This window comes from Acanthaster planci, linkage group LG12, assembly GCF_054643075.1.
Source record: "Acanthaster planci isolate LZ-2023a linkage group LG12, COTS_SCS, whole genome shotgun sequence".
Lineage (NCBI taxonomy): Eukaryota > Metazoa > Echinodermata > Asteroidea > Valvatida > Acanthasteridae > Acanthaster > Acanthaster planci.
The window spans coordinates 11,713,607-11,739,642 of NC_141788.1; the positions used below are offsets into that span (position 1 = coordinate 11,713,607).

General features: G+C 38.7%; 1 protein-coding gene across 1 annotated transcript in view; it reads left to right on the plus strand.

The window, feature by feature from the left end:
* The window catches only part of LOC110980159 (receptor-type tyrosine-protein phosphatase F-like), a 213,498-nt gene that overhangs the window by 8,708 nt on the left and 178,754 nt on the right, over window positions 1–26,036 (plus strand). Inside the window, exons 2-4 of the mRNA XM_022236540.2 lie at window positions 6,535–6,662; window positions 7,042–7,326; window positions 7,903–8,082. Of these exons, the coding sequence (XP_022092232.1) occupies window positions 6,572–6,662; window positions 7,042–7,326; window positions 7,903–8,082 (556 nt within the window). The 5' untranslated portion in view covers window positions 6,535–6,571. The remainder of the gene's footprint in view (window positions 1–6,534; window positions 6,663–7,041; window positions 7,327–7,902; window positions 8,083–26,036) is intronic.

Sequence of the window (26,036 nt, forward strand, 5' to 3'; positions counted from 1 at the left end):
TCAACGGTACCCTCCCCGCGCCGCACAGTTGATGAACCCACTACATCACATACAATGTACATTTCTGCTGTGCCCGTGTAGTTTAGTTCGCAATGACTTTGCATGGTAACGCCGCGCGTTCCGAAAGTATGGGGAAAAGCTTGCAGTTTTCGGTAAATTAACAAAAACGGAAACTTTAAAAAAGTTATTTTGATTAAGCCGACAATAGATGCAAAGGTTTAAATGACTATTCAATCATGCCAGCCATGCCATCGTGGCTGTGCACAATATCCGGAGAGCTCTGTAGTCTGGCTTCAGACCTGTCTAATCTTGTATTACATGTACCTTGTCAGCAGCGCGGCGGGAGCCAGTTTTGTGCGTGCTGCACATGCGTGATGTCTCCACAGAGCTGTGAAAATTAAGTGTACGATTACCTAGCTACGTGTACATGTACATGCTGCGTTGTGGAAGATTCGTTTGATTTTGGTGCATTTTGCCGATATTCTGGTGACTTTTCGTCAGTGGTTTTAAGGTACTTTTGGCAAATCTCTGATTACAAATCTTCTTACACTGAATATTAGCAACTTTTCCCCTGGAAAATAGAAGCGTATCGATTGCGTATCAGGGGATTTTCAGCATGTCGGGGTTTTTTGCTCTGTGTATTAGCCCAATATGCTTTTGAATGCCTGGCTAGAACACTGATCCAGGACTACCTTAACGTGGGCTATTGCCATCTTGAGTCCCGTCACTACACTGAATTGGACCAAGATCATACCCTGCAAACCGTAACCCTGGTTCACAACTCACTTGTAGAAATGAAAAACAACTACAGTTAACTCCGACTAAGTCGGCATCACATAACCCATCAAATCGTCCAAGTCGGCCGTTTGACAAAAGTCCCAATCGTCTGTAATGCATTTCCATTGAAAATTTTATTTCTAAGTTGGCATTTAAAGGTCGTCATTTCGTAAAAGTCGGCATGTGTTTCTCGGTCCCTTTTCCACAAAACCTCAAAAATTCTTTTGTGTAAGTCAGCATTAAAAAAAATCTTGCTTTGGTATCAGTTTCCTTCGCCGCAGTTGCCAAGAAGTGTCAAGTGACAAGTCCTGTGTGCGCGCGGCCAGCATGAGTACATCAATACCAGTAACCCCTCTAGTGCTACATGCATGCACTCTGTCTATTCAGGTGGTCACCTTAATGAACTTAGTCTGGATCCTTGCCCAAAGATTCCCTGACAACCCTTGATAACGATTCTTCGGTTAGTCAGAATCATCGGGTCTGGTATCCAGACAATATTGAATGAACGTAACTAATGTACATGTGTGGATGATCGTATGTTTTCAGTATCATAACTGTGTCACGTACATGTACGTACTGCACTGTTGAGTCCTGGTGTGATATGCAAGTGGTTTGCCTACCGCTGGCAGTTAGTGAATTTTGCTAATCGATTAATCACACACGAACTAATCGCGATTAATCACAAGTAGTGGCAAAAATTCTGAGACGTGGTGTCAACATGTGAATATGGTGCTTTCATTAGTTTTATCGCAGAAATTCTGCATAAGTATAATGCACACTATGCAGCAGCAAGTGCCAGGGCAAGTTTGTTTTTCTGTGTTTTCCTTTTATGTTATGTCATCAATTCTGAAATCTGGAAAGTCAGTGGCAGTATTCTCGGTAGCTGCTATAAAATTATCATGATTACATACGGGTTATCCTGGAATGGTTGTGGCTTGAGCTCCAGTTGGATCCGAGTACATACAACGACTACATGTGACTACGGGCCATTTTTCAAATTCGTCTCTGTCTGAGGCTTCGTCTATAAAACCAATCCCTGATTGTAGGCTTGAAGCATTTTAATTAATTTGAAGTTCTGTAATGTTTGGCTCTTTTGCATCTAACTTGATATTTTGTGGCACTGTCAGACTTACTGTCGTGTTTACAACTTCAAAGTCAGGTTAAAAAAAATATTGAGGCCTGCAGTCAAGTATTGGAAAACTACATAGTCCGCCAAAAAGCAGGATGCCTGGCCGCCGATTCCATTCTGAACGTGTATAGGACAATTTTAATAAACCTTTGTTGTGGAGGCTCTAATACAGATCGCAGATTCCTTCAGTTTTAAAATAAAAAAGCTGCCAGCTTGTCTGAAACTGTTTGAATAGAATAGTTCTTGCCTTTAAACGTGGGAAAATTCTGATTATTCCAAATTCTCACATTATGAATTTCTAAATAACCTCACTAAACTTCTCAACGGTTTAGCCCACAGACATTGTTGTTCAGCCTTCATTCTTTGTTTGAGCATGTGAGGCAATATGAATAATTCATCACTAACTGCCTGACGGATACTTGCCAATGATTGCAGCCACAGTCTCACAAAGTCTCATTTTTGCCCTGCTAAACTGGGTGGCCATCTAGCACTCTTTCTAAGATTGGGGCTGCACAGTGCATGCAGTTCGGCCACGTGGTTGGGTTTCGGTGCCCGTCTGTCTCAAAGGGCATTCTGAACTTTTGAGGTCTGTCAGTGCGGTAAGTGATCACATTTGACCATTACCACCGGAAATTCTCATTTGTTTAAAATGTGCTTTTTCACTAGTGTTTTGAGTTCAATGGCATTATGGTGGATAGAATGAAGTAATGATGCTAAATTATACAAAATAAGGTAAGCAGTACTGGAAATCAGAATTTCACACGGAGAAAAATTGTTTCATTCATTGAACATGAAGGTATGACAGTTTAGGCCCACCAAGCTAATTATTCTACAAACCCATCACTTAAGTGTGAAAAAAAAATTATGAAACAGAGAAACTTCCAAATTTTGTGGATGGGGCAGTAAGGCTATTCTACATTTACTTGTTTCAGTCACAAAGTTTGAAACCCCAAGACACAAAATAACTAGCATCAAAAAATAGATCTGTGTGTAATTTGAAACATCCAGATTGTTTGGAATGAATTTATGAACCCGTGAACTACGAGCAGTTTACTTCCTTTCAACATGACACAGAAGCCTTAGATACTTGCAGTTGGAAACTCTTGCTACATTTTTGGACTAAGGTTAATAGAAGGAAAGGTTTAAGTTCGTTGAACTGAACTGCCACCTGACTTAGTCAACCACAAGCCTGTCAGTGGAGACTGCCGAAATAAAGCAGGTGTGCCCTTGATCATGATCATGTACAGTGTGGAAGTGTGTGTAACTTAATCGGTACTCCGTAACAATCACTACTCGCATATAATTCTACAGTTACTACATGTAATCTTGCTGGGACGATTAATCAATTAGTTGCAAATCCATGAGTAGTGAAATGAGTAGGAGGAACTAATCACGATTAATTGATTAATCGAGATAATCGCCCAGCGGTCGGCTTGCTGTGCTTGCGTCGTCCTTAGGAGGCACATGATCAATTATCGAATTTGCAGCCCGTAAGGATAATAATCGAGAACGAATTTGCAGGGGTTGTCCATGGAGGTAGAAAAAACCAGTGTAAATCAAAGCCATTGAATTAGTGCAAGGAATCATAATATACATAGGCAAAACATGTGTATGTGTAAGTCTGCATTTGCATAAGTCGTCATAATTTCTTGAGTCCCAAGAGTGCCGACTTAGCTGGCGAAACGTGTATGTGTAAGTCTGCATTCGCGTAAGTCGTCATAATTTCTTGAGTCCCAAGAGTGCCGACTTAGCCGGAGTTTACTGTATAGCGACAACCTAGACCCACTTCCACTGAAGTGCCAAGTCCAACCATGCACTTTCTCCCATATATACCGGTACACAAAACCCCACCAGTGGGAGAACGTTGTGTTGGACTCCCAATCATTAACCCTAACTGCCCAAAACCTGCCATACTCCAACAGCAGGTTTTGTGAGGTTTTGGCAGGTTTGGTACCGTACCTGAGGAACTTGTTGTTGAATTTTGTGAGACTTGGGATGAAAGGCCCAGGGAGATGGTGTTGGATTCTGTGTGAGTTGGGACACACGGGGTTCATTGTGTGCAGTGTCTGGCTTGCTGTACCAATTGTTGGACTATGCTTGATTTTGTCAGGTTTGGTACTGTTCAGTGCAAGTCATCCTATACTGCATAAACCCATCCATACCATATCACTCAAACTCCAACGGGCTCATTCTGTTGGAGTTTATCAGGTTTGGTACACTACCCTGCATGTACAAGTACATAGACAAGTACATGAACCTGTTGGATTTTGTGAGGTTCAGTATGCTTTCTAGTGCAGGAACCTAGGGGGTTAGGGTTAAAGTGAATACACAAGCCCGACATCAAAAATCTCGGAATACATACACAACTTTCTTCTTCAAATGATAACTGCACAACCAACCTACATCTGTGACACAACGGTCATATTGCACAAACTGTAAGAAACAACCTTTCCACAGAATATCCCAATAACCAGTATTGATGTTTCAGTGTACATCGATGTCTGACAAGCAGGAGCAATCCAACACTTCTGTGATGCCTTAAACAAATCCAACCACAACTATTCCATCACAAAACCCAATTCAACCTACGTCCCAAAATTTCTACATGTACATGTACTTCCAAAAACTCATCCTTAGCCCCAACTGTTTCCGTTTTGGAAACAAGTTCTTCCAAAAAATTGGATGTGCAATGGACTCAATAGCAAGCCCAGAAATTACCCTTGGTAATTTCAAAAACGAAATACTCCGAAGAGCACAAAACATCCTCACATGATGGCGATATAGAGATGACATACATGTATTAGCCATCTACAACGGAAATGTTAACCAATTCCAAAAAATTGTCACTCACATGATTAAATTCACCCAATCTTGAAATTCACATATGAAGCCTCCAAAACAGCCACAAACTACCTTGACTTAACCATGCCGTACTGGCTTCATGCTCGCATTTCAAATTCTTTCCCAGTCCTCCAATCACATTTCTGTGTTATTCGCCAATAATTGAAGGGGTATTAATCAAAACTTCTTTCTTATCACATGTTATTAAAATATCCAGAAGTTGAATTTGGGCAAGAATTGCACGTCACACTTTGACGTGTGTTTGGCATGATTGGCAAAAATTGCAGGAGTAAAAAACTGAAAATATTTACAAGCCAATACATGTATGTCAATGACTACATAATATACATATTGCAAATACCGGTACGTTTAACGAACTGTAACATTACAGGAGGCGAAATTAATTTCAAACTTGTGGTGGCCTGCAGGGCCAGTGGGAAGTGCACTGCAGTGGCCCTCATGAAAATTTGGTGGCCCAGGTTGATCAGGCCCACCACACATGCCCATGTGCATCAGTCAAACTTCTCTACCAAAACACCTGACAGGCCAGCCAGGCTAAATTTAAATGCACTTTTTGACCGATCCAAATTTTTTGGTGTGGCTGTAAAAGTTATATCATGAAGTTAGAAAAACACATTAAAAAATTTTAAAAAGTGACAAGACTATCTTATCTTTTCTGTCTTCACAAAACACCTCAACAAATTTTTCCACATCTGAAAGCTTGAATTTTTTGTTTGCCTGCTTATATTTGCAACATTTGGAAGAAAGTTCTGTTATTTGCACAAGTTGCCATATTTTCACAAGTTGACATTTCACTATCGCGGTGGTGAAAACACGCATGCAATATTGCTTGATGCATAGCTATAGAAGCAAGGCTTCACTGGTTCCCACTGCCCCGCACCACTGCCAAAGAAGGTGTGATGGTAATGCGGCAACCAGTCAATGCATCCCGGTGAAAATAAGGTACTATTCACTGTACACTTAAGTAACTCCACAGCTGCACATCGAAAAAAAATGATGTCCCACGAAGATTTTTATAAGTTAATTCCCAGAACTTGATCTGTTGTCTGTATATATATTTTCTTTGTTCACAAATGTAATTTGTGTATTGCACACTTGCAATAGACTGTGTTGTGTTCTACAATACACGGTAGGATGGTAGGACTGTGTCTTAATAGCTATCTTGAACTGAAACAGTGTTTGCCCATGGGCCAAGCTACTTGTACATCAAACACAATGTGGTTTATTGCAAGCGTGTGATACTGCATGTACTGTGCGCAAAGTACATGTACATGTAACACTGTACATGTCAGCCTTTTGGCGATGACGTCAGCCTGAGAGCGTGAACGACCAAAGGGGGATTCTTTGTTGGTAGGGAAATACAGGATGTTTTTATTCATTTTGGGGTTACAATTAATGGGGTAAACACTAAATTGATAATTTTTTTGAAAGGATTGTTTTTGTTATTCTGAAACACTACCACATGAAATAAATATTTTCAATTTCTGTTACCCTTTAAATCATTTTGTGTTTCAAGTTCTGTGCACATCTTCATAATTCCTTACATGCCAGACCTGCCTATACATGTAAATGCATTTTTAAAACTACAAAGTAAATACACAGATGTAGTATGTCAAGATCTACATGTACGTATGCATACACTGCACCATAAAAATGACAGAACTTGTTGTAGTACTTGCCAACATTCCTACAATTGAAACCAATTTTAAAATAGTCAATAAATATGCAGTTTTCCCCATAAAAATGACTTGTTTTAAAACTTGCAGGTTAGTCTCTGAGGACAGCAGTGGAAAGGGTACAGCCATGTTACTGAGGCAGAGCAAATATTCTTCCACCTCTATGCTCGTCTGTGCTTTGATTGCCTATTTCTTGACGTCAAAATTCTGTGTAGCAGGTAAAAGGGTATACTTTTATTTTGCTTTGTATCTCTCCTTAGTTTTGATGAACAGGGTTGAAACTGCGTTAAAGGTGCACTGTCGTCAAAACATTTATGCACTCGTAGGCAATGTCAGGTCAATGCAACAGACTCCTGCCACTCATGTTTATCAATCAAGGACAAGCTATGACAATTGCCACCTCGCGGGACTTGAAAGCAGCAGGGATTCCACTTAAACAACACTTGGGTCATTAGATGGCAAAAAAATATTAAAAGGCATCTCAAACCCACAAGATAATGTCTTTAAATCCACCTTGACTTAAGCTTGATAATTTATATACGCAAAACAGACATTATTGGAATAATGATACATGTACATTTCTTGCTGAATTGGCAGTTCGACCTCCAGTGATTACTAGAGAACTACAGTCTGAGTCTGGTATTGAAGGAGGTGTCATAGCATTTGTATGTGAGGCATCAGGTGATCCGGAACCATCATTCCGCTGGGAGAAGGGATCCCGCAATGCCCAAAACTCAAGATCAGACATTTTTCCAATGCCTTCTGGATCTGTTCTGAGGATTGAACCACTTAGAGATGGTCGTGACGATGCGGAATTCCACTGTATTGCATCAAATGTTGCTGGATCAGTCAGAAGTACAGCGAGGCTCCAGGTTTATGCAAGTAAGAATGCAAATGAATTGTACAGTAAATCTCTAGTTTACGTGAGATCACTTTTCAAACTTCTGTCAGATGTTCTGAAAGATCCTTGTTTGACTATCTATTCATTTCTACCACTGAAAAATATAAACGTCATGGCAAGTTTTAGTTGGCCCCATTATCAGAGTTACCTGAATAATGTAATGTTCTTGCTGATATGTTTATTTCAGTTTTATTTTAGGAGTTGTTTACTTTTTCCCCATGGTTTCTTTGGTGTACGTGTTGCATTATGATGGTAGTAGTCTAATCCTTTTGAGCCCTCTGATTCTAAATTTGATAAAACAGGTATTTTGTGTATCTTGTGCATGGACAGTTACTCTTTGTTATCTGCATTTAGCTCTGTTTTGTAAATATTACATTATTACAGATAATCTTTATTTTTAGCAAAATGTGCGCATTCAACACCAATATTGTATAAGAATGGCACCCTTCAGTGTGTAGCATGTTGGGGGAGGAATAATGCACTGTATTATTTTCACGTGTTTTCATGAATTGTAATTATGTTCATGCAGTAAACTAATAATTCTTTTTCTTCCTAAGGTTCCAGTATTCCTGCAGGTTTTCCAGTGATCACAAGAGAGCCAGTACTCGACGTTGTAGAGAAGGGCTATCCAATATTACTTCATTGTGAAGCGGAGGGTAACCCTGATCCAGAAATCATTTGGTTCAAAGAATACACACCTGTTGATCTCAGCACGGAGAGAGTCAAGTTAACCTCATGTAAGTAGAAACATTCCAGGGGAGGGAAATGCAAGAAATTGATTTGTTCATGAACAAATGGAATGAAATTTCTATTTACTTAATAATGTGCCAGCAAGTTTCCACCTTTAACCACTTGCTGCTAGGTGCATTTTGAAATGCAGTCTAAAACCAGACGATTTTCTGTCTTCGGTTTTTATAAATCTTCAAAAATTCATATCTTTTTTTCCCTGAATGCCTAAACCCCATCAAGTGTCTGTCTGGTGGCTACTTTAATCTGACAGACAGCATCTATTGATGCCTGAGTATTTCAGCCAGGCCTGCCACCTTGTAAAAAACAGCCCAGATTGCCCAGAAAAGTTTCTTTTGCTCCCGAAACTAGCACAGTGCGCTGCTGGCATCTTTTCAATACGGGCCAGATTAGTGTGCAGCGGTATTGTATCATTCGTCATTGGAGTGCTAGAGTGCTTTTGTAGATATACCAACTTGTACAATTTAGGTGTAATTTTTACGATTTGTTTAGTAATTTTACAACTGATTTTTACGATTTCCAACTCGAAGGTATAAAAACTATATAGTTGTGTATAAACTTAACGTAAGCTAGTACAAAGCCTGCCTTGTAATGTGCGCGTGGTTGAATCATCCGTTCGCCCTGCTTAAGGCTATGATGAACAGGAGGCAAATAGGCATGATTGCTCTTCATTATGCAATGTGATTGCGTATGTCCCTGCAGTGTACTGTACATGTACCGATATCATACACACCTGTGTCGAACTTCATGATCGTGCTAAAGTTGATGGGAGTAGAGGACTGTCAGGGATATCGTTACAAGGCCCTGTTCCCTTTGTCCGAGTTCGGAGACCCCAGCCAAGCATATAAAAGCATACGTGTCTGGATCCGTAATCCCTGGCAGGGAGTGGTCAAGAAAAATAACAGCCACAAGTTTTGAAGAAAAAAGTGTTTCACCAAACCCACTTGCGTTTCCAAAGTAAAATCCGATATTCGCCCTCTGCTGTCCACACAACCAATAGCTGGTTTCCTCTCATTTTATGTGCAAGAAGTGCAGCTCTGATGTTGGTTACCAACTAAATGTTAATGTGCTTATGTTACATGCGTGCATGTGGATCTCATCACAGTGTGTGGGGACAAATGGACATGACTGGTGAAAATTCCACTTCCTCCATTCTTACATTTTATAATTGTTCTTCATTACAAGTCTTTATTCATTAAACTGTATCTCATTTTCATAAATAACCTTTTTAAAATCAGGTTCAAAAGCAAAACGTTTGTGCCTTTAAGCAAAACGTTGTACTTGTACACATGTATGCTTTACCTATGGTCCATTGGTGATACGTACGTCGAGCAGGACGGCAGCTTTCGCATAAGACGAGGTCCGGATAATACAAGCTAAATTTGTAAGTCTCAAGGACCTCGTATTAACGAGAGTTGACTGTATAAGGTTGTACCGCACCAAATACGTGCGCACAGAAAACAGTGTAAAATTGGACCAAAATAGTGCCACCTCTTGACTCTCGGGAAGAGGTCGGCCTCTGATTTTTCATTGGAAATTCAAGATTATGGCCAGAAGTTCACTTCTCGTTTCAATTTTATCGGGGTTAGCCATGCGATTTTTTTTTTCCCCTCAAAGATACCCCTAAAATAGTAGTAAAACTGTGCACTCAGCCTTAAATGCAGCTGCCGGCCTCTACCCAAAATAGGCCCACAGGTTGGGCAGAGCTCCCAATATGTATGATTTTGGTGTAGTTTTTACAATTTTCCACCAATTTTATGCTTGTACGGTATGTATGTTCTTTGTTCAGGTACGATTTTTGACAATGCTGTCTTGAAAAATATTAAATTTAAAAAGACGCTTCATTACCCCTTTTTTTTTTAGACAAAACTGGTCTGAAAACCATCGAAGGTCTTTTTAGACTGTGCCAGCAGTGTGGTACTGTGCAATGATGTATTTGTACCAGTCTTGGTTCTAGACTTGGATCGTTACTTGCAAATTTCACGTGCATTTACGTACGTATGTACTTACAGCATGTATGAACCAGTACATGTGATGGCTGTGGACAAAAGGAATATAATGTCTCATATCAAGATGACTACTTCAGCAAAGCAGCGAATTTCTCACCAATCATTCATAGGCAATGGTATGCATGTGTGACGTGCGGCACTGTTGTAGTATAAACAGTGGTGCCATGCTTGAAATATGTTGCCCAAATATGGGAAAATGAAGCTGAAGCTTCAGCAGAGGTTTCTTCAGAAATACAGCGATGAGTGGCCATGCCTAATATCCAGTAAATGGTTGGATTATTTTGCATTTTGCACAGTGTGCAATGCTGACTTCTGTGTGAGTCAAACGGGTCGAAATGATTGGGAGAAACACATTGTTACTGATAAACACACTCGGGCAATAGAACATTCAAGGAATATGCCCAAAATTACCAGCTTTGTTGCAAAAAGAGGAACCAGGAAATGAATATTACTTACAATCACTTTTTGTGTATCTCTACACTTCTTCCATGTATGAAGACAGACATCTTTTTTGATTCATGTGAACTGAACAGTGCACTTTTTTGAAATATAAAAATTGACCAAGCATTTCTGTACAAGTGAGGGCGATTTGCTTTTATCCAGGAAGACATGGTTCAGGTTGCATGTTTTCATGTTCAAATTGTGAATCCCAAATTTGCTATGTGGGAACATTTCTGTGGAAAGGATTTTTGCTGGATCATTGCTATATGCTTATACAGCAATAAACTAAAAAAGAAAATAAAATCTGGCATAGCAGTGATTAAAAAATAATTTGTGCACAAATCAGTGCAACATTGAGATTCAGTGCCTCGGATAACATCATAGATCTGCTCATGAATATGCAAATCATTAGCATAAAAATCAAAAAGCATCCAAATATGAGTTAAAAGTGCATAACAAAAAATTTAAATAAGGTTAATTGAAACCCAAAGATACAATTTCAAGGGTTTTTAGTGAAATTAATAAAAGTATTTCCATTTCCTGGTTCCTTTAAACTACATGTACATGTAACATTCACGACTGCAGAACCAATGTTTGTTATAAATCATCATCAGCTCTTATAAACTACCCTACAGGTCAGAATTTAACCAACACGCAAACACGCAGAGCGTGCAGAGCATGCAGGGCCACAAACCGAGAATTTGCGGTTTGGCAGGTGGCCTTCGTGGCCAAGCGAGGCTGGAATTCTTGGAGTCAGCTTTTGGGAAGAAATTCCCGTTGTCAAGGGGTTAAAACCAGTCTAGCATTAGAAGCAGCAGGAAAAGCAGTGTCGTTACTCCAGTCGATCCCGTGAGTTTAAAATTCAAAGCTTACGTTTGGAAAAAGTTTTGTAGTATCTAAACACACACGGTGGACTACTGGCCAGTTTCACTGAAATTTGACAGATGTAATCTCACTGAACAACTTTTGCGATCCAAAACTTAAAGAAAACGGCTGTATCGTACATATTTCAATACTTTATGATGATTATCTTGCCGGCCGTGCACTACATGTACACTCACTTGATTTAAATTAATTTTGGAATTTTTGCCCCGCCTGACGTGTGTTATAACACTGTGTACTCAGTGTTTGCCCCCGAAGCTTGTGAAAAAACCACAAGCGTACTCGGGTGGGACGTGAACCCTTGACCTGCTGCTTACTAGTGTAGATGTCTTAACTACTCAAACACCAAGCTTTTTACCAAGAATTTTTGCCCTGCCCAATGTGTGTTATAACACTCAGTGTTTGCCCCCTTGATTTCACTTATTCAGTGCACTGCTATACAGTATACATGTACGTATATGTGCGTGTACATACATACATGAAGCTGGAGCTTCGCACTTTAGACAGTGGATGCAGATATTTACTCCAGCTTATGATGGGCAAATGTATTTGATTTTTTAATGATTTAAAGGTCTTTTTGTTAGGGATCCACCGATGTAGGTTTTAACTGTGGATGTTTTAATCAGAGCATCGGCCGATGTCCGATCCGATCCAATGTTTTTACCAACAATGACTAAAACCTACATGTGAGCTTAACAGGATGTAGGCCTACTAACAACACAAAACCAGTGTACTCCTTTAAAATGTCAGTTTACTCATTACCGGTAATAGGATTAGTTTTTGCCATCACAGTCACTGTTTAGGGAATAAATCATTTAAACTCTCTATATCGATCGCCGCCATGTATGATGCCTTTGTAACCGATCATACAAACCCACGCAGTGCTCACAGGTACATGTACGTGAACATGCAGAATAGACACAGCACTTCACAGCTGAATCACAGTAGCCTTTAGTCGCACCATTGCGTTGGTGTCTTCATCGTGCATACCAATGGCAGAAGTGCATGTTGTGTGTTCAGGTAGCCACGCTTTTCCTTGAATAAAGGTTAAATCGTGGGGCTAGCCTCAGACCAATCACACATCACCTCGTGCATGCGTGGTGCCACATATAGTGTAGTTCCCAGGCTGTTTTAAAACTGTCAAAGGAAACAGTACACACGTACACTGACTGCTCTATATGGGGCCAGCGTTGGTCTGTGTGTTGAGTTGTTGCAGCATGGATCGCTCAGGTGTAATTTTCAGGGATACTTTATGTGGGTTTAACCATGGTATAACCGTTCATTTATCAGACCAAATGAAAAAAGCACAGTTTGTTTTCATGCTAAAAATACAAATATGAGATTTTTGTTTGCCAAAACTGAGTGCAGAGTTTGCTTCTTTCTGCAGGTTAACATCGGCACTCTTATTGGCAAGCAAGGTCAAATTTTGCCAATCTGATGTTTTGTGCATGTTATGTCTTCAGTTGATCCCTACTTTTTGTTATAACTTCTGGTATGATGACGTTATCAGCCCCAAGTTTCACACGTGTTAACTGGGTAAAGATCTTCATCCATGTCAATTTTTGGGCCATCCAGACACACTTCGCCACTGACATCTATTCAAAATTCATTTTTCACAATTTTTAACTTGTCCCTAGAGGGTGATAGACTACTACGTGACGCCATCAGTAGATGATTTGAAGAATACTATATCCCCACTGACTAACACTGTTGAAAAAAAGTTTTTACCTATTACCACTTTTAAATAATAAGCCCACTGTGATTTGACCCACAAGAAATGAATTGAAGACCAAATTTTACCCTGCCACTTGCCGCAAACAGAATGTTGCGGGAGGCCACGGTTGATGTTATATGGTTTTAGATGCTTCCATCTTTATTTGAACAGATAAAATCAGAGGTACGTGTATGTGGTTCTGATTCTGGAAACACCCATAAATGGGCCTACAGGATTGCCTCTTGATTAAAAGTGTTACGGTCATGCCTAAGCCACATTGTGTTCTCAGTTCCTGCAAGAACTCTATGTATGGATATCTTTTAATGTGGGATTTCTCACGCATGCATGTTGTGCACTTATCCATACAAGTGTGAATATGGACATTTACTTAATCCTGGTGCCCATTTAATAACCAGCTAGCGTTCAGGTGAAGTGACAGTTTAACCCCACAGATTCAAAAGATCTGTCTGTCTGTGCCATGCTTTGTTTTAACAGTTTGTTTTCCGGCACTTTGTGTTACTTCTGAAGGTTGGTCTGTGGTTTCCCTGAAATCTGCTTCTAAACTTTTTAGACTCTTGTTTGATGCCGTTGCTATGTGTTATTGTATTGTACGGGCGCAGTTGTTCCCGTGCTTTTAGAAAGGTAAGGTTTCACATGCAGCACAAATCATGAGATTGCTCTTCATTTAGGGGTCAAGTGTATAGTATTGTAATCTGTATTGTGTATTTTGCTCTTGTGAAGATATAAGGCTGTACAGTTCTTGATGGAATTCACCATTTTGTTTTCCCCTTGATTTTGCTTACCATTGGCTGTCACCAGGCATCTGCCCAAACACAAATGGCTCTATGTCTGTCCGTGCTCAAACCCCCAGTCCCATACTGTACTTCAACTTCACTAAATCTGATGTACAGTCTGCAGTAAAATCTGGTGTTTCTACTGATGTAGCAACAGTCCCTTTAATTACAACCCAATTTGACTACACCAGTGACCCTCCCGCAACTGTCATGTCCAGTCAGCCTAGCCACGTTAGCCATAGTTCGTCTGTCCATGTCTCTGTTACCTCGAAGTCTTCAGTTTTGGCTGGTATTCATGTCACCAGTGTGTATGGTGAGATTTACATTTTCTGTGTCATTTTGATATTACTTGCATGTGTATCTGTTTAGGCCTCTTGCACCCTTTTGAGTTCTAAAATTTTACAAGTGTATGTTTACAAAATTGGAAAAATCTGTCATGTTGTGCATTTATTAGGGTGATTCGTACAGGTATTTAATTTAACACTTTGAAGAAGATACCGAATAAGACCTCTTAGCAAATTGTGTTCTTTACAGATTAACCTCCTTCATCATTTGTACTTGTGGTCACTGAAAAAAATCATAACCTTTTGCCCCAAGGAATGCACAGACTTTGACTGGACAGTTCACAATGACAGATTTTTGAATGAAAAATTTTAGATGCATGCCATGCCTGCCATGGAGATGTTACTTGGGAATCATACATTAAAGTTGTGCATGCCTTTGATGAATTATTGAATGTACCTGTGTAATGACAACCATCTTTAACAATTCAAATAAACTTGCATAATGTAGCTTTGTAAGAACAACCACAAAGATCTTTCTGTGTACACACTCCAATTCATTTGTTTTGTGCTCAGGAAAGGCAGTACATGTATCCCTGGCTTCTGGTTCACATTATTTTGTCATGCACAGAAAACTTGAGCATACAAATTTGAATGACAAAATGACCCCTTTGCCATAATTTTCTTGTGTATTCTTTTGGGAGATGGGAGGGTTAGAGGAAAAGAGTGTTTTGTACTCTTGTGGAAAGTTTTTCGGAAAAAATGCAGTTTCCATCATGTGGACATTGCAGTATAAATCTTCTGCCATGAAAAAGGTTACAACAGTTTGAATAATGGATGCTTTTTAATGTACTTGTTCAGTGTGTGTGTGTTGTATGAATGTGGGAATAATAGTCTTGGCTCCGATGATTCACTTAAAAAATTACTTACATTTGCATGTTACCTTTTAAGTTGAATCTTATAGACTACAGTGGAACATCACTATAACAAACACTGCTAATATCTCGCTTGGATCCTGAATTTTCTGTGCAGTTTTACCAAACGTTACAAGTCTATGGCAATCCACCTACCCAAACAGTCACTACATATGCAAATTTCCCATGTGCGTATTATTTATTCACTGAAAAGATTTGATCACCCGTGGTGCACCCTGACCTCCCACAATGTAGCGCGGCTTCGCCGCTGTGATCATCCTTCTTTTCTCAGCGCTGTAACGTAATGGACGTGTCTTTCAAGGCATCTTCGATTTATCAAGCTTCCATTTTTGCTACACAATTCTGTGTTGATTTGATCACCTTTCCTTCCTTTGTAAATGAAGTATAACTTGGACTTTATCCATTCATTGGTAAGAGTGTTCTTTTCGTGTATATTTAAAAAAGTAAAAAATGCCAATTTCATGTACAGCCCAAAAATTAAGATTTATTTGATTTCAGGGCTGGTTGGAAACAAAACATTATCAACATTTTTAGTTGGTACTCGGTATTTAGCCTCTTTTAACATGGCAAGAAACACTATCAAAATGTGTAGTGCAATCAATCTACATGCACATTTAGGCTGCCTGAAAATAACCTACAGCTATGTAGATTGTAACACACAATGAAAAAAGTTTGTTCCGTTTGAGGAAGGACACAGAGAAAAAAACCTTCTTCCTGCATTTAACACAAACTTGTCAAAAAATAGTGAGCTAGTCTAGGTTTGAAATAAATACTAATACAAAAACAGGACTATGCGGCACACTTTGACTTTTGCTTGAATTGCCTTTTAGGCCTACAGTACATGTATTGCCAAACCTCTTGTTCAACAAATTTCAAATTCATTTGGTTAAATGCAGGCACTGTAACCTTCATAAAATATGCTATTGGACCTTTGTGAACAATTCTAGTGTCATGGAAATTTTTCAAAAAGAGTGGCATCCGGAAATTGGGCAAGAATTCAGCTAAGTGTTCCCTAACGTTGCTCACTAGCAAAATCTCAGATAAACATTAAAGAAATTCTTTGTTGTTGATTAATTCTAATGAATTATTATTATCTTAGCTACATACACGTGCCTCATCAGAAGTTAGTCAGAAAATTATTTTTGTATTTTTGGGTGCATTCTGTAAGAGCTCAATTTGCACTTCAGAAAAAAATTGGAAAACCGAACCAAAATATTATTATCAAATATTATCGGAACTATGTAGCGGGTCAGTAAAATTGAGAATTTGGAATCAGAATATTGGGGTTTTTGATAAAATTTCACTAATAGTAAATTTAGGGCAAAAGATTGCCGCTTAAAATCAAAGTGCAATATGTTTAGGTAGGTACAGCAACTGTAATGCTGCAGCAAGGAACAGTTACATTTACATGGCAGCAAGTTCCATTATGAAATAGGGAGGTACCAGAAGCCACCAATGCTGAAGATTTCCACTCACACAAAAACCTTGTTTCACAAATTCAGAATGTTATTAGACGTGGTGCAAATCATAATATCATTGGGAAAAAAGTTAAATTAATTACCATCCACACTCATACCAACCCACGAATGGATGAAAAAAATTGTTCACCCCATCAATAAATGGGCTGTCCTCCCTAGTCAGTATTTTTTTGTCACAGTTATGTGTTGTAAAAGTTCGACAGAAAAGATTAAAATACAGAGGTTTAAACTCTATAAAAAATCTATCAACATTATCAATCCGATGTCACTAGTGAACTCTCTTTATAGTGACATTACTTTAGGGTTGCTTTTGTCAATAATGATCCCAGCAGATTGAGGGATCACTTCAACTGATCACACAGCATGGCGATATAAGCTGGGCTAGCGTCGTCGTTATGGTGTGTATTGTTGGTTGGATTTGATGGATTTATATGAAAGAGGAATGGAAATTTATGAAGTCATTCAATCCTTTGCACCGATTTGCTGCGCTACAATCACAAAGAAGCACAAATTACCAAATAAAACTGTTTTTAACAAGGAATTGAGTCAACCACTTGAAATTTACAGAAGTGTATCACACTGTAATCACGACACGAGAATGTTCCTGTCACATATACCATTCACAGCAGTTGAAATCTGAAGTTTCAGCGTCTGAACATGCAGAAGTTTGTTGTTTTTTCCAGACACAAGTGGTTCATTTTATTTATACACAGCAAGAGAACACGCATTACACAATGTTTACTGAGATAGGTACAGAAATAATACTTGCACCGTAACAAAACATCATAACAAGTGGTATTCCCAACAGGGTTGTTGATTTTTTTAATTAAAAAAAAGGGATTTTTTTATTTAAAGCAGATTTTTTGTTTTTTTTTATAAAAATGCGAGACTAGTTGGCTCAAATGTCTATATAAAAGCAAGCAAATTACCTGCATGTGTAATAGTTTTCTTTTATTTATTTTGTGACAAAATTAAGAAATTAAAATCAAGTAATTTGATTAAATTACCATGTCTTAGCCTTGGTGAAATCCATGTGGTGCTATGCCTACCAGTACATGAACCCTCCGAGAAGACACTTCGTTCAGAGTCAAGTACATGTATGTGCACATTATACCAAGGAAAACGTGCATACCAGGTTTAAACCGAACTGTAAGTTTTGACAAAAGTAGAGTTCACAAGAATTTGTTAATAGGGTACTTATAGATACATCAAATGACTAATGAGTGAGAAACATGCCATGAACAGGTACATGCATTTATTTTGAATGCTACATGTGTGCACTGTAGGTACAAAATGCTGGTACTGGGACCTTGCTCTATGTGCAAAAGGCAGTCTCGTTTTGTTCGTGATTCAGCTCCACAGAGCAGTGACTTGAGCTACATTAAACATCACTTTATTAAGGGCATGAATTTAGTGGTTTTGGCTGTAACACTATAATGACTAAGGCTTTTAACCCTAACACTCCTCAGTCCTCCAACAGGTGAAGGATTGAGTAGGTTAGGGTTAATTAATCTCAAAATACACATATACTTGTAGAGATGTAAAGGGTTGATGTACACTGATTCTTTATCATGTCAAACCATGGAGAAAGAACACGAAAGGAGTTTGAAGTGCCCAACATCTGGCCAATTACCGCTTCCTGGCATGTCCAGTACGTCCATGGCCAGAGCGCAGTGAATGCTTGCTACGCACCACCTGTTTCACAACCATAACCCCCCTTTTGTACCTACATGTATGATCATTGCCGCAATTTTTCTCTTGTAATTTGCATCCTTAAAATGCTGTGGAAGTTGAATATTTATGCCATGGATGGTGCTTGGTGTGATCTTAAAACAATATCAAATTTAATGCTTGCGCATGCTTGTATTAGGCTGTGTGCCCCTTGCGTTCGTGTGTGGTCATTGCCCTTATTGATGGCTTTGTTCTGGAGTTACTTTGAGAATGAATAGCCAAGTTGTTTATAAGATCTTGTGTTTTATTTGAATAATTTTATTGCGGCATTTATACAAAAAGGTATTTCGTGAGATCTCTTGAGCACTCCTTGTGATGAAGTCGTGTATTTTGTTTGTTTTGAACTAACTGTCCAGTGATGGTCAACATGTTGTTGGCCAGTCTTAGCCAAATCCACACCGGTACAAAGACTTTGAAAACTTATGAAATAAAATTACAAATAGTGCATGGCTAATGGAACTGCGTATCAAAGGAAAAAGTTAATTCATGATGGCAAAGTAGATCTAATGTTAGAGACTTTTTGCTCTCTATTTCCTGGTCGTGGTAATAACCTGTAGTTAATTGCAACAAAACACACAAAATATTGCTAGGATATTACTGGTCCCACTTGTGAGGCTATGCTGCAGGCAGTAATCAGGCATTTTTTGAATGTTTACTATTGTTTGTCTGACGGGTTGGCAATACTCATCGAACACTTTGAAGCACCTGAGTTCAAACTCCCTCTGTGTCCTTTCTCTATGGTTAAACTTTGAAGTGGGCAACTTAACATGAAGTTATTAAATTAAATCATGACTATAAATCCTTCGCATCAAATATACTTACTGAATCCAAAAAGCTGACTTAAATCAAAATAAATGGACAGAATTGAACATAGAAATCTTGCAAATCCAGATTTTTGCCTTCCCCCCAATAAAATATGTTGATTTAAATCATTAACAAAAATGCTTTGATTTAAATCAGACAACCCTGGAACTTCCCAAAACGATCCTCCCTTGCTCGAACTTAGACACAAACGTGGCAGCCATAAACAATTGGCAAGGATCGCCAGCTGGCTGACGCATATCCAGGGAGTGTTTTGTGCCAATTTTCCCATTACGTCATGTCACTATAACATCTTCGGTTTTCATATTGTAACAACTCTGAAAGACACAAAACCATAAATCAGTGTTCTAGCCAGGCGTTCAAAAGCACATTGGGCCGATACGCTTAGCAAAAACCCCTGACACGCTGAAAATCCTCGATACGCAATTGATACACTTCTATTTTGCTGGGAAATGCTAATACTAAGTTTAAGAAACATTGCAATCAGAGATTTGAAAAAAGAGTTCTTAAAAACATTGACAAAAAGTTACCAGAATATCGGCAAAATGCAACGAAATCGAACGGAACTTCCACAACGCGACATAGTACACACGTCGTACACATGCACAAGTTTCTAGAGTACATGTACAGCTAGCTCTGTGGAGTCATCACTTGCGTGCGGCATGCACAATACTGGTTCCAACCTTACCGCTGACAAATTAATAGTAAGAGTAGGTTGGTTAGGAGCCAGAATACAGCTTCGGATTGTACACAGCGGTGATGGCGTGGGTGGCAGCAGGGTACTTGTCCTAACCTTTCAAATAGTCTCGCCTTCAAAACTATCGAAGTAAGCTACAACTAACTTGTAACAAAACTTGGCCTTCCTCTCTCTGTAGTTTCTTCTAAAATGTATTTATATCGATGGTTATTTTGATATGCTTTGTTGTGGTTTACGAGGACAATTTTTGGTAAGACCGTGGCAATGGTACATGTACGTGCATGGCACTGTACCACATGGCAGCCAATCCACGCACAGTCTTTTCGTGTCCGGACTGGGTATCTTCACATTGTAGTGTGGAACAGACCATTTTTCTTTATACAGCGACTCTCATTAATACGAGCTCGGGTAAGACAAGACTCTGGTTTAGAGGAGCATATTTGCCGGTCTCGACTGAATTGTGCACATTCCTATAAGGCAAAAAATGTGTTATACGAGCTTGGATGTTACGACATTTTGGTTAAGACTAGCATTTTGGTGCACTGGCTGAGCACACATCTATTGTTGACTGTCTATTTAGCGCAAGCTTTTTTGACGGCAACTTGTCAATCAGCCAGTCCATTCAATTTTGAAAGGTGCTTCCGTAAGATATGCGTGTACAGTAGAACAGTGCTGCGGTTTTCCCTCACCGAATTGAGCCATTTGTGTCTGGTGCTGCAAGAGAGACGAACAATGGGCATTTGTGGTTCCCGTACCCAACGTAGAAATTCTGTGTGATGGCTCTTGTACCGCCTGAACACAAGCGGAGTGCCAAAAGTGCAAGGACCGTAGTGAACAAATGAAATCTTTTGTTTGATTCCCCCGCCCCCAAAATTCCCCTAGACCAAAGTCCCACTAGGAAACTAATAAAAAGTGTGTTTTGTAACCAAACAGCCGGCCCACAAACTGCCCACCCTCCGTCTAAAAATCATTACCTGCTCCCCATTGTAACATGAAAATTTCACCCCTTCAGATTTTGACATTTCTATAAATTCTCAATTTGAGAAAATCATAATTAAAACCATGGTTTTCAGTCCAAAAATGTTTAATAAAATAACAACCCTAAGTTTTAAAGAAAACAGTGTATCCCTCACTAATAATTTTTTACCAGACCCACACGCCTTTCCAAAGTGAAATCTGATATTCGCCCTCTGCTGTCCACACCACCAATAGCTATTCACATACATGTAAACATCAGTGAACCAGCAAGGAAGAGAAAATTTATTCAAGCGAAATCTACAGAAATGCAGTTGTGTACAAGCCAATATAACACAGAGGCTTGCTTCCTGGGATGACATCACATTTTTGCCTGTGAATAAGAAAATATTCATTAGCATGAAAATAAAAAAGGTAGTAAAATGCCATTTGAAATGGTGAAGCAAAAGTTGAAAATAAGGTTAACTGGGACACAAAGGTGCATTTCAGCCCCCTAGGCCCTTTTTTTCTGGGGACCCTCCTCAATTCCAAATCTTCCAATCTGGGGTTGAAAAATTGGTTTCTCACTCAATCCTCTGAAATCTTCCAAAAATTGTTGGAAATGTTACTATGAGGTGTGCCTACTGCTTCAATCCTTCAAAATTCGCTGGCCATTCCTGTCCTTATGTTGAGGCAGTGTGAATGGCATTCTTGGGCAGTAAGGTCAATTAAAAAATATTTCAGGCTGAATTCATGCATGACTAAGCAAAATCAACGCAAGATCTAACCATGACCTTCACGCATGGCATCCTTTGCAATAAGCCATGCATTTTTGCCATTCATCCTCAATCCTCCAAAGTTCTCTAAAATTGTCTGATTGAGGATGGGGGAGGCTTAGGGTTAATTAATGGGTGAAAGATTTCTTTCCAGTGTGCATTGCATTGCTGAGCAGTGCATTTTATTTACGAGTTACGCCATGGAAGATGTATGACACACTGCAGTTAAAGCATACATAAAGCCATCTGATGGTGAAATTGAATGTCACATACATGCATACTGGACAAATGCATGACTCAGAATTTTGTTTGATAGATGAATATGTACATGTACTGGGTACACAAACTGCTAATAAGCATGTGTTCTGTACAAATATACTGCATGTGCTCCAGGTACATTTACCAGTACATACTGGCATGTATGTGTTTAATTAAAATGCTGTCAGGTAATGTTTTGTGCAACAATTAGTACACATACGATACATGTACCAAATTGACTATGATTGGCCTATGCATGAAGGGCAAAATTTTGCACAGTAACTTCGAGAAAGTGCACATGCACTCTGAAGACGAAAACATATGAGATATCTATGAATGTTCGTAATTGCTTTTTGAAATGATTTTGATTAATTTTAGACTTATTTTGCTGAACTTTACAAGGTACAGTATTAATATGACCAGTGGCCAGAGCAAGGTTTGCACATACATGTAAATACCATGCTGTAGGTAATAAAGGGCAAAGATCAAAACTATTTTTCCTGTTGCGATGAGTGTGCGGAAGGAACAGGCCCATTGTTCTTCTTATTCCTGCATTCCCACGAGCCCCATTTAGAATGCAGGATCATGCCTGAAATTGCATAATAATAGCCTAAACGGTCACGCTGGATGCCTTCCTAACTAGTGGTGGGAGAAATTGGAGTGTTTCAAAACCAGCAAACCAAAATTTGAAAGGCAGTTATCAGGTGGTTGTTGACCTTTTGAAAGCATGAACAACTCACATGACAGGGAATGACAGAGTTCTTCCATTTAATGGCAGTTGGAGCAGGTTCTACAGTTGTGGATTTCTTAGGTAAACGTTATTTGCACTCTGTGAAAACTGAATCACAGTGTTTTTTTAGTTTGCATATTTCACATGTGTCATAATTGTCACTAAAATAACTTTTTTGTTGTCAATATTGAAATCATTGTTCTCAGTTAGTCGAGCAGTATATTGAAAAAGTTACAACAATGCACTCCATGCTTTGTGTGGCCAGGCCGGTGTGAGCAGGCTGCGTGCTGCGATCTTTACAAGGCATAGTTAGGTGTGTGTATTCATAGACATCTAATTTGTTGTTCAACACAGCAATTATTCGTCATACTCCGTACATGCACGTGATCTAAAGCATAAACTTGCATAATGTAGCTTTGTAAGAACAACCACAAAGATCTTTCTGTGTACACACTCCAATTCATTTGTTTTGTGCTCAGGAAAGGCAGTACATGTATCCCTGGCTTCTGGTTCACATTATTTTGTCATGCACAGAAAACTTGAGCATACAAATTTGAATGACAAAATGACCCCTTTGCCATAATTTTCTTGTGTATTCTTTTGGGAGATGGGAGGGTTAGAGGAAAAGAGTGTTTTGTACTCTTGTGGAAAGTTTTTCGGAAAAAATGCAGTTTCCATCATGTGGACATTGCAGTATAAATCTTCTGCCATGAAAAAGGTTACAACAGTTTGAATAATGGATGCTTTTTAATGTACTTGTTCAGTGTGTGTGTGTTGTATGAATGTGGGAATAATAGTCTTGGCTCCGATGATTCACTTAAAAAATTACTTACATTTGCATGTTACCTTTTAAGTTGAATCTTATAGACTACAGTGGAACATCACTATAACAAACACTGCTAATATCTCGCTTGGATCCTGAATTTTCTGTGCAGTTTTACCAAACGTTACAAGTCTATGGCAATCCACCTACCCAAACAGTCACTACATATGCAAATTTCCCATGTGCGTATTATTTATTCACTGAAAAGATTTGATCACCCGTGGTGCACCCTGACCTCCCACAATGTAGCGCGGCTTCGCCGCTGTGATCATCCTTCTTTTCTCAGCGCTGTAACGTAATGGACGTGTCTTTCAAGGCATCTTCGATTTATCAAGCTTCCATTTTTGCTACACAATTCTGTGTTGATTTGATCACCTTTCCTTCCTTTGTAAATGAAGTATAACTTGGACTTTATCCATTCATTGGTAAGAGTGTTCTTTTCGTGTATATTTAAAAAAGTAAAAAATGCCAATTTCATGTACAGCCCAAAAATTAAGATTTATTTGATTTCAGGGCTGGTTGGAAACAAAACATTATCAACATTTTTAGTTGGTACTCGGTATTTAGCCTCTTTTAACATGGCAAGAAACACTATCAAAATGTGTAGTGCAATCAATCTACATGCACATTTAGGCTGCCTGAAAATAACCTACAGCTATGTAGATTGTAACACACAATGAAAAAAGTTTGTTCCGTTTGAGGAAGGACACAGAGAAAAAAACCTTCTTCCTGCATTTAACACAAACTTGTCAAAAAATAGTGAGCTAGTCTAGGTTTGAAATAAATACTAATACAAAAACAGGACTATGCGGCACACTTTGACTTTTGCTTGAATTGCCTTTTAGGCCTACAGTACATGTATTGCCAAACCTCTTGTTCAACAAATTTCAAATTCATTTGGTTAAATGCAGGCACTGTAACCTTCATAAAATATGCTATTGGACCTTTGTGAACAATTCTAGTGTCATGGAAATTTTTCAAAAAGAGTGGCATCCGGAAATTGGGCAAGAATTCAGCTAAGTGTTCCCTAACGTTGCTCACTAGCAAAATCTCAGATAAACATTAAAGAAATTCTTTGTTGTTGATTAATTCTAATGAATTATTATTATCTTAGCTACATACACGTGCCTCATCAGAAGTTAGTCAGAAAATTATTTTTGTATTTTTGGGTGCATTCTGTAAGAGCTCAATTTGCACTTCAGAAAAAAATTGGAAAACCGAACCAAAATATTATTATCAAATATTATCGGAACTATGTAGCGGGTCAGTAAAATTGAGAATTTGGAATCAGAATATTGGGGTTTTTGATAAAATTTCACTAATAGTAAATTTAGGGCAAAAGATTGCCGCTTAAAATCAAAGTGCAATATGTTTAGGTAGGTACAGCAACTGTAATGCTGCAGCAAGGAACAGTTACATTTACATGGCAGCAAGTTCCATTATGAAATAGGGAGGTACCAGAAGCCACCAATGCTGAAGATTTCCACTCACACAAAAACCTTGTTTCACAAATTCAGAATGTTATTAGACGTGGTGCAAATCATAATATCATTGGGAAAAAAGTTAAATTAATTACCATCCACACTCATACCAACCCACGAATGGATGAAAAAAATTGTTCACCCCATCAATAAATGGGCTGTCCTCCCTAGTCAGTATTTTTTTGTCACAGTTATGTGTTGTAAAAGTTCGACAGAAAAGATTAAAATACAGAGGTTTAAACTCTATAAAAAAATCTATCAACATTATCAATCCGATGTCACTAGTGAACTCTCTTTATAGTGACATTACTTTAGGGTTGCTTTTGTCAATAATGATCCCAGCAGATTGAGGGATCACTTCAACTGATCACACAGCATGGCGATATAAGCTGGGCTAGCGTCGTCGTTATGGTGTGTATTGTTGGTTGGATTTGATGGATTTATATGAAAGAGGAATGGAAATTTATGAAGTCATTCAATCCTTTGCACCGATTTGCTGCGCTACAATCACAAAGAAGCACAAATTACCAAATAAAACTGTTTTTAACAAGGAATTGAGTCAACCACTTGAAATTTACAGAAGTGTATCACACTGTAATCACGACACGAGAATGTTCCTGTCACATATACCATCCACAGCAGTTGAAATCTAAAGTTTCAGCGTCTGAACATGCAGAAGTTTGTTGTTTTTTCCAGACACAAGTGGTTCATTTTATTTATACACAGCAAGAGAACACGCATTACACAATGTTTACTGAGATAGGTACAGAAATAATACTTGCACCGTAACAAAACATCATAACAAGTGGTATTCCCAACAGGGTTGTTGATTTTTTTAATTAAAAAAAAGGGATTTTTTTATTTAAAGCAGATTTTTTGTTTTTTTTTATAAAAATGCGAGACTAGTTGGCTCAAATGTCTATATAAAAGCAAGCAAATTACCTGCATGTGTAATAGTTTTCTTTTATTTATTTTGTGACAAAATTAAGAAATTAAAATCAAGAAATTGATTAAATTACCATGTCTTAGCCTTGGTGAAATCCATGTGGTGTTATGCCTACCAGTACATGAACCCTCCGAGAAGACACTTCGTTCAGAGTCAAGTACATGTATGTGCACATTATACCAAGGAAAACGT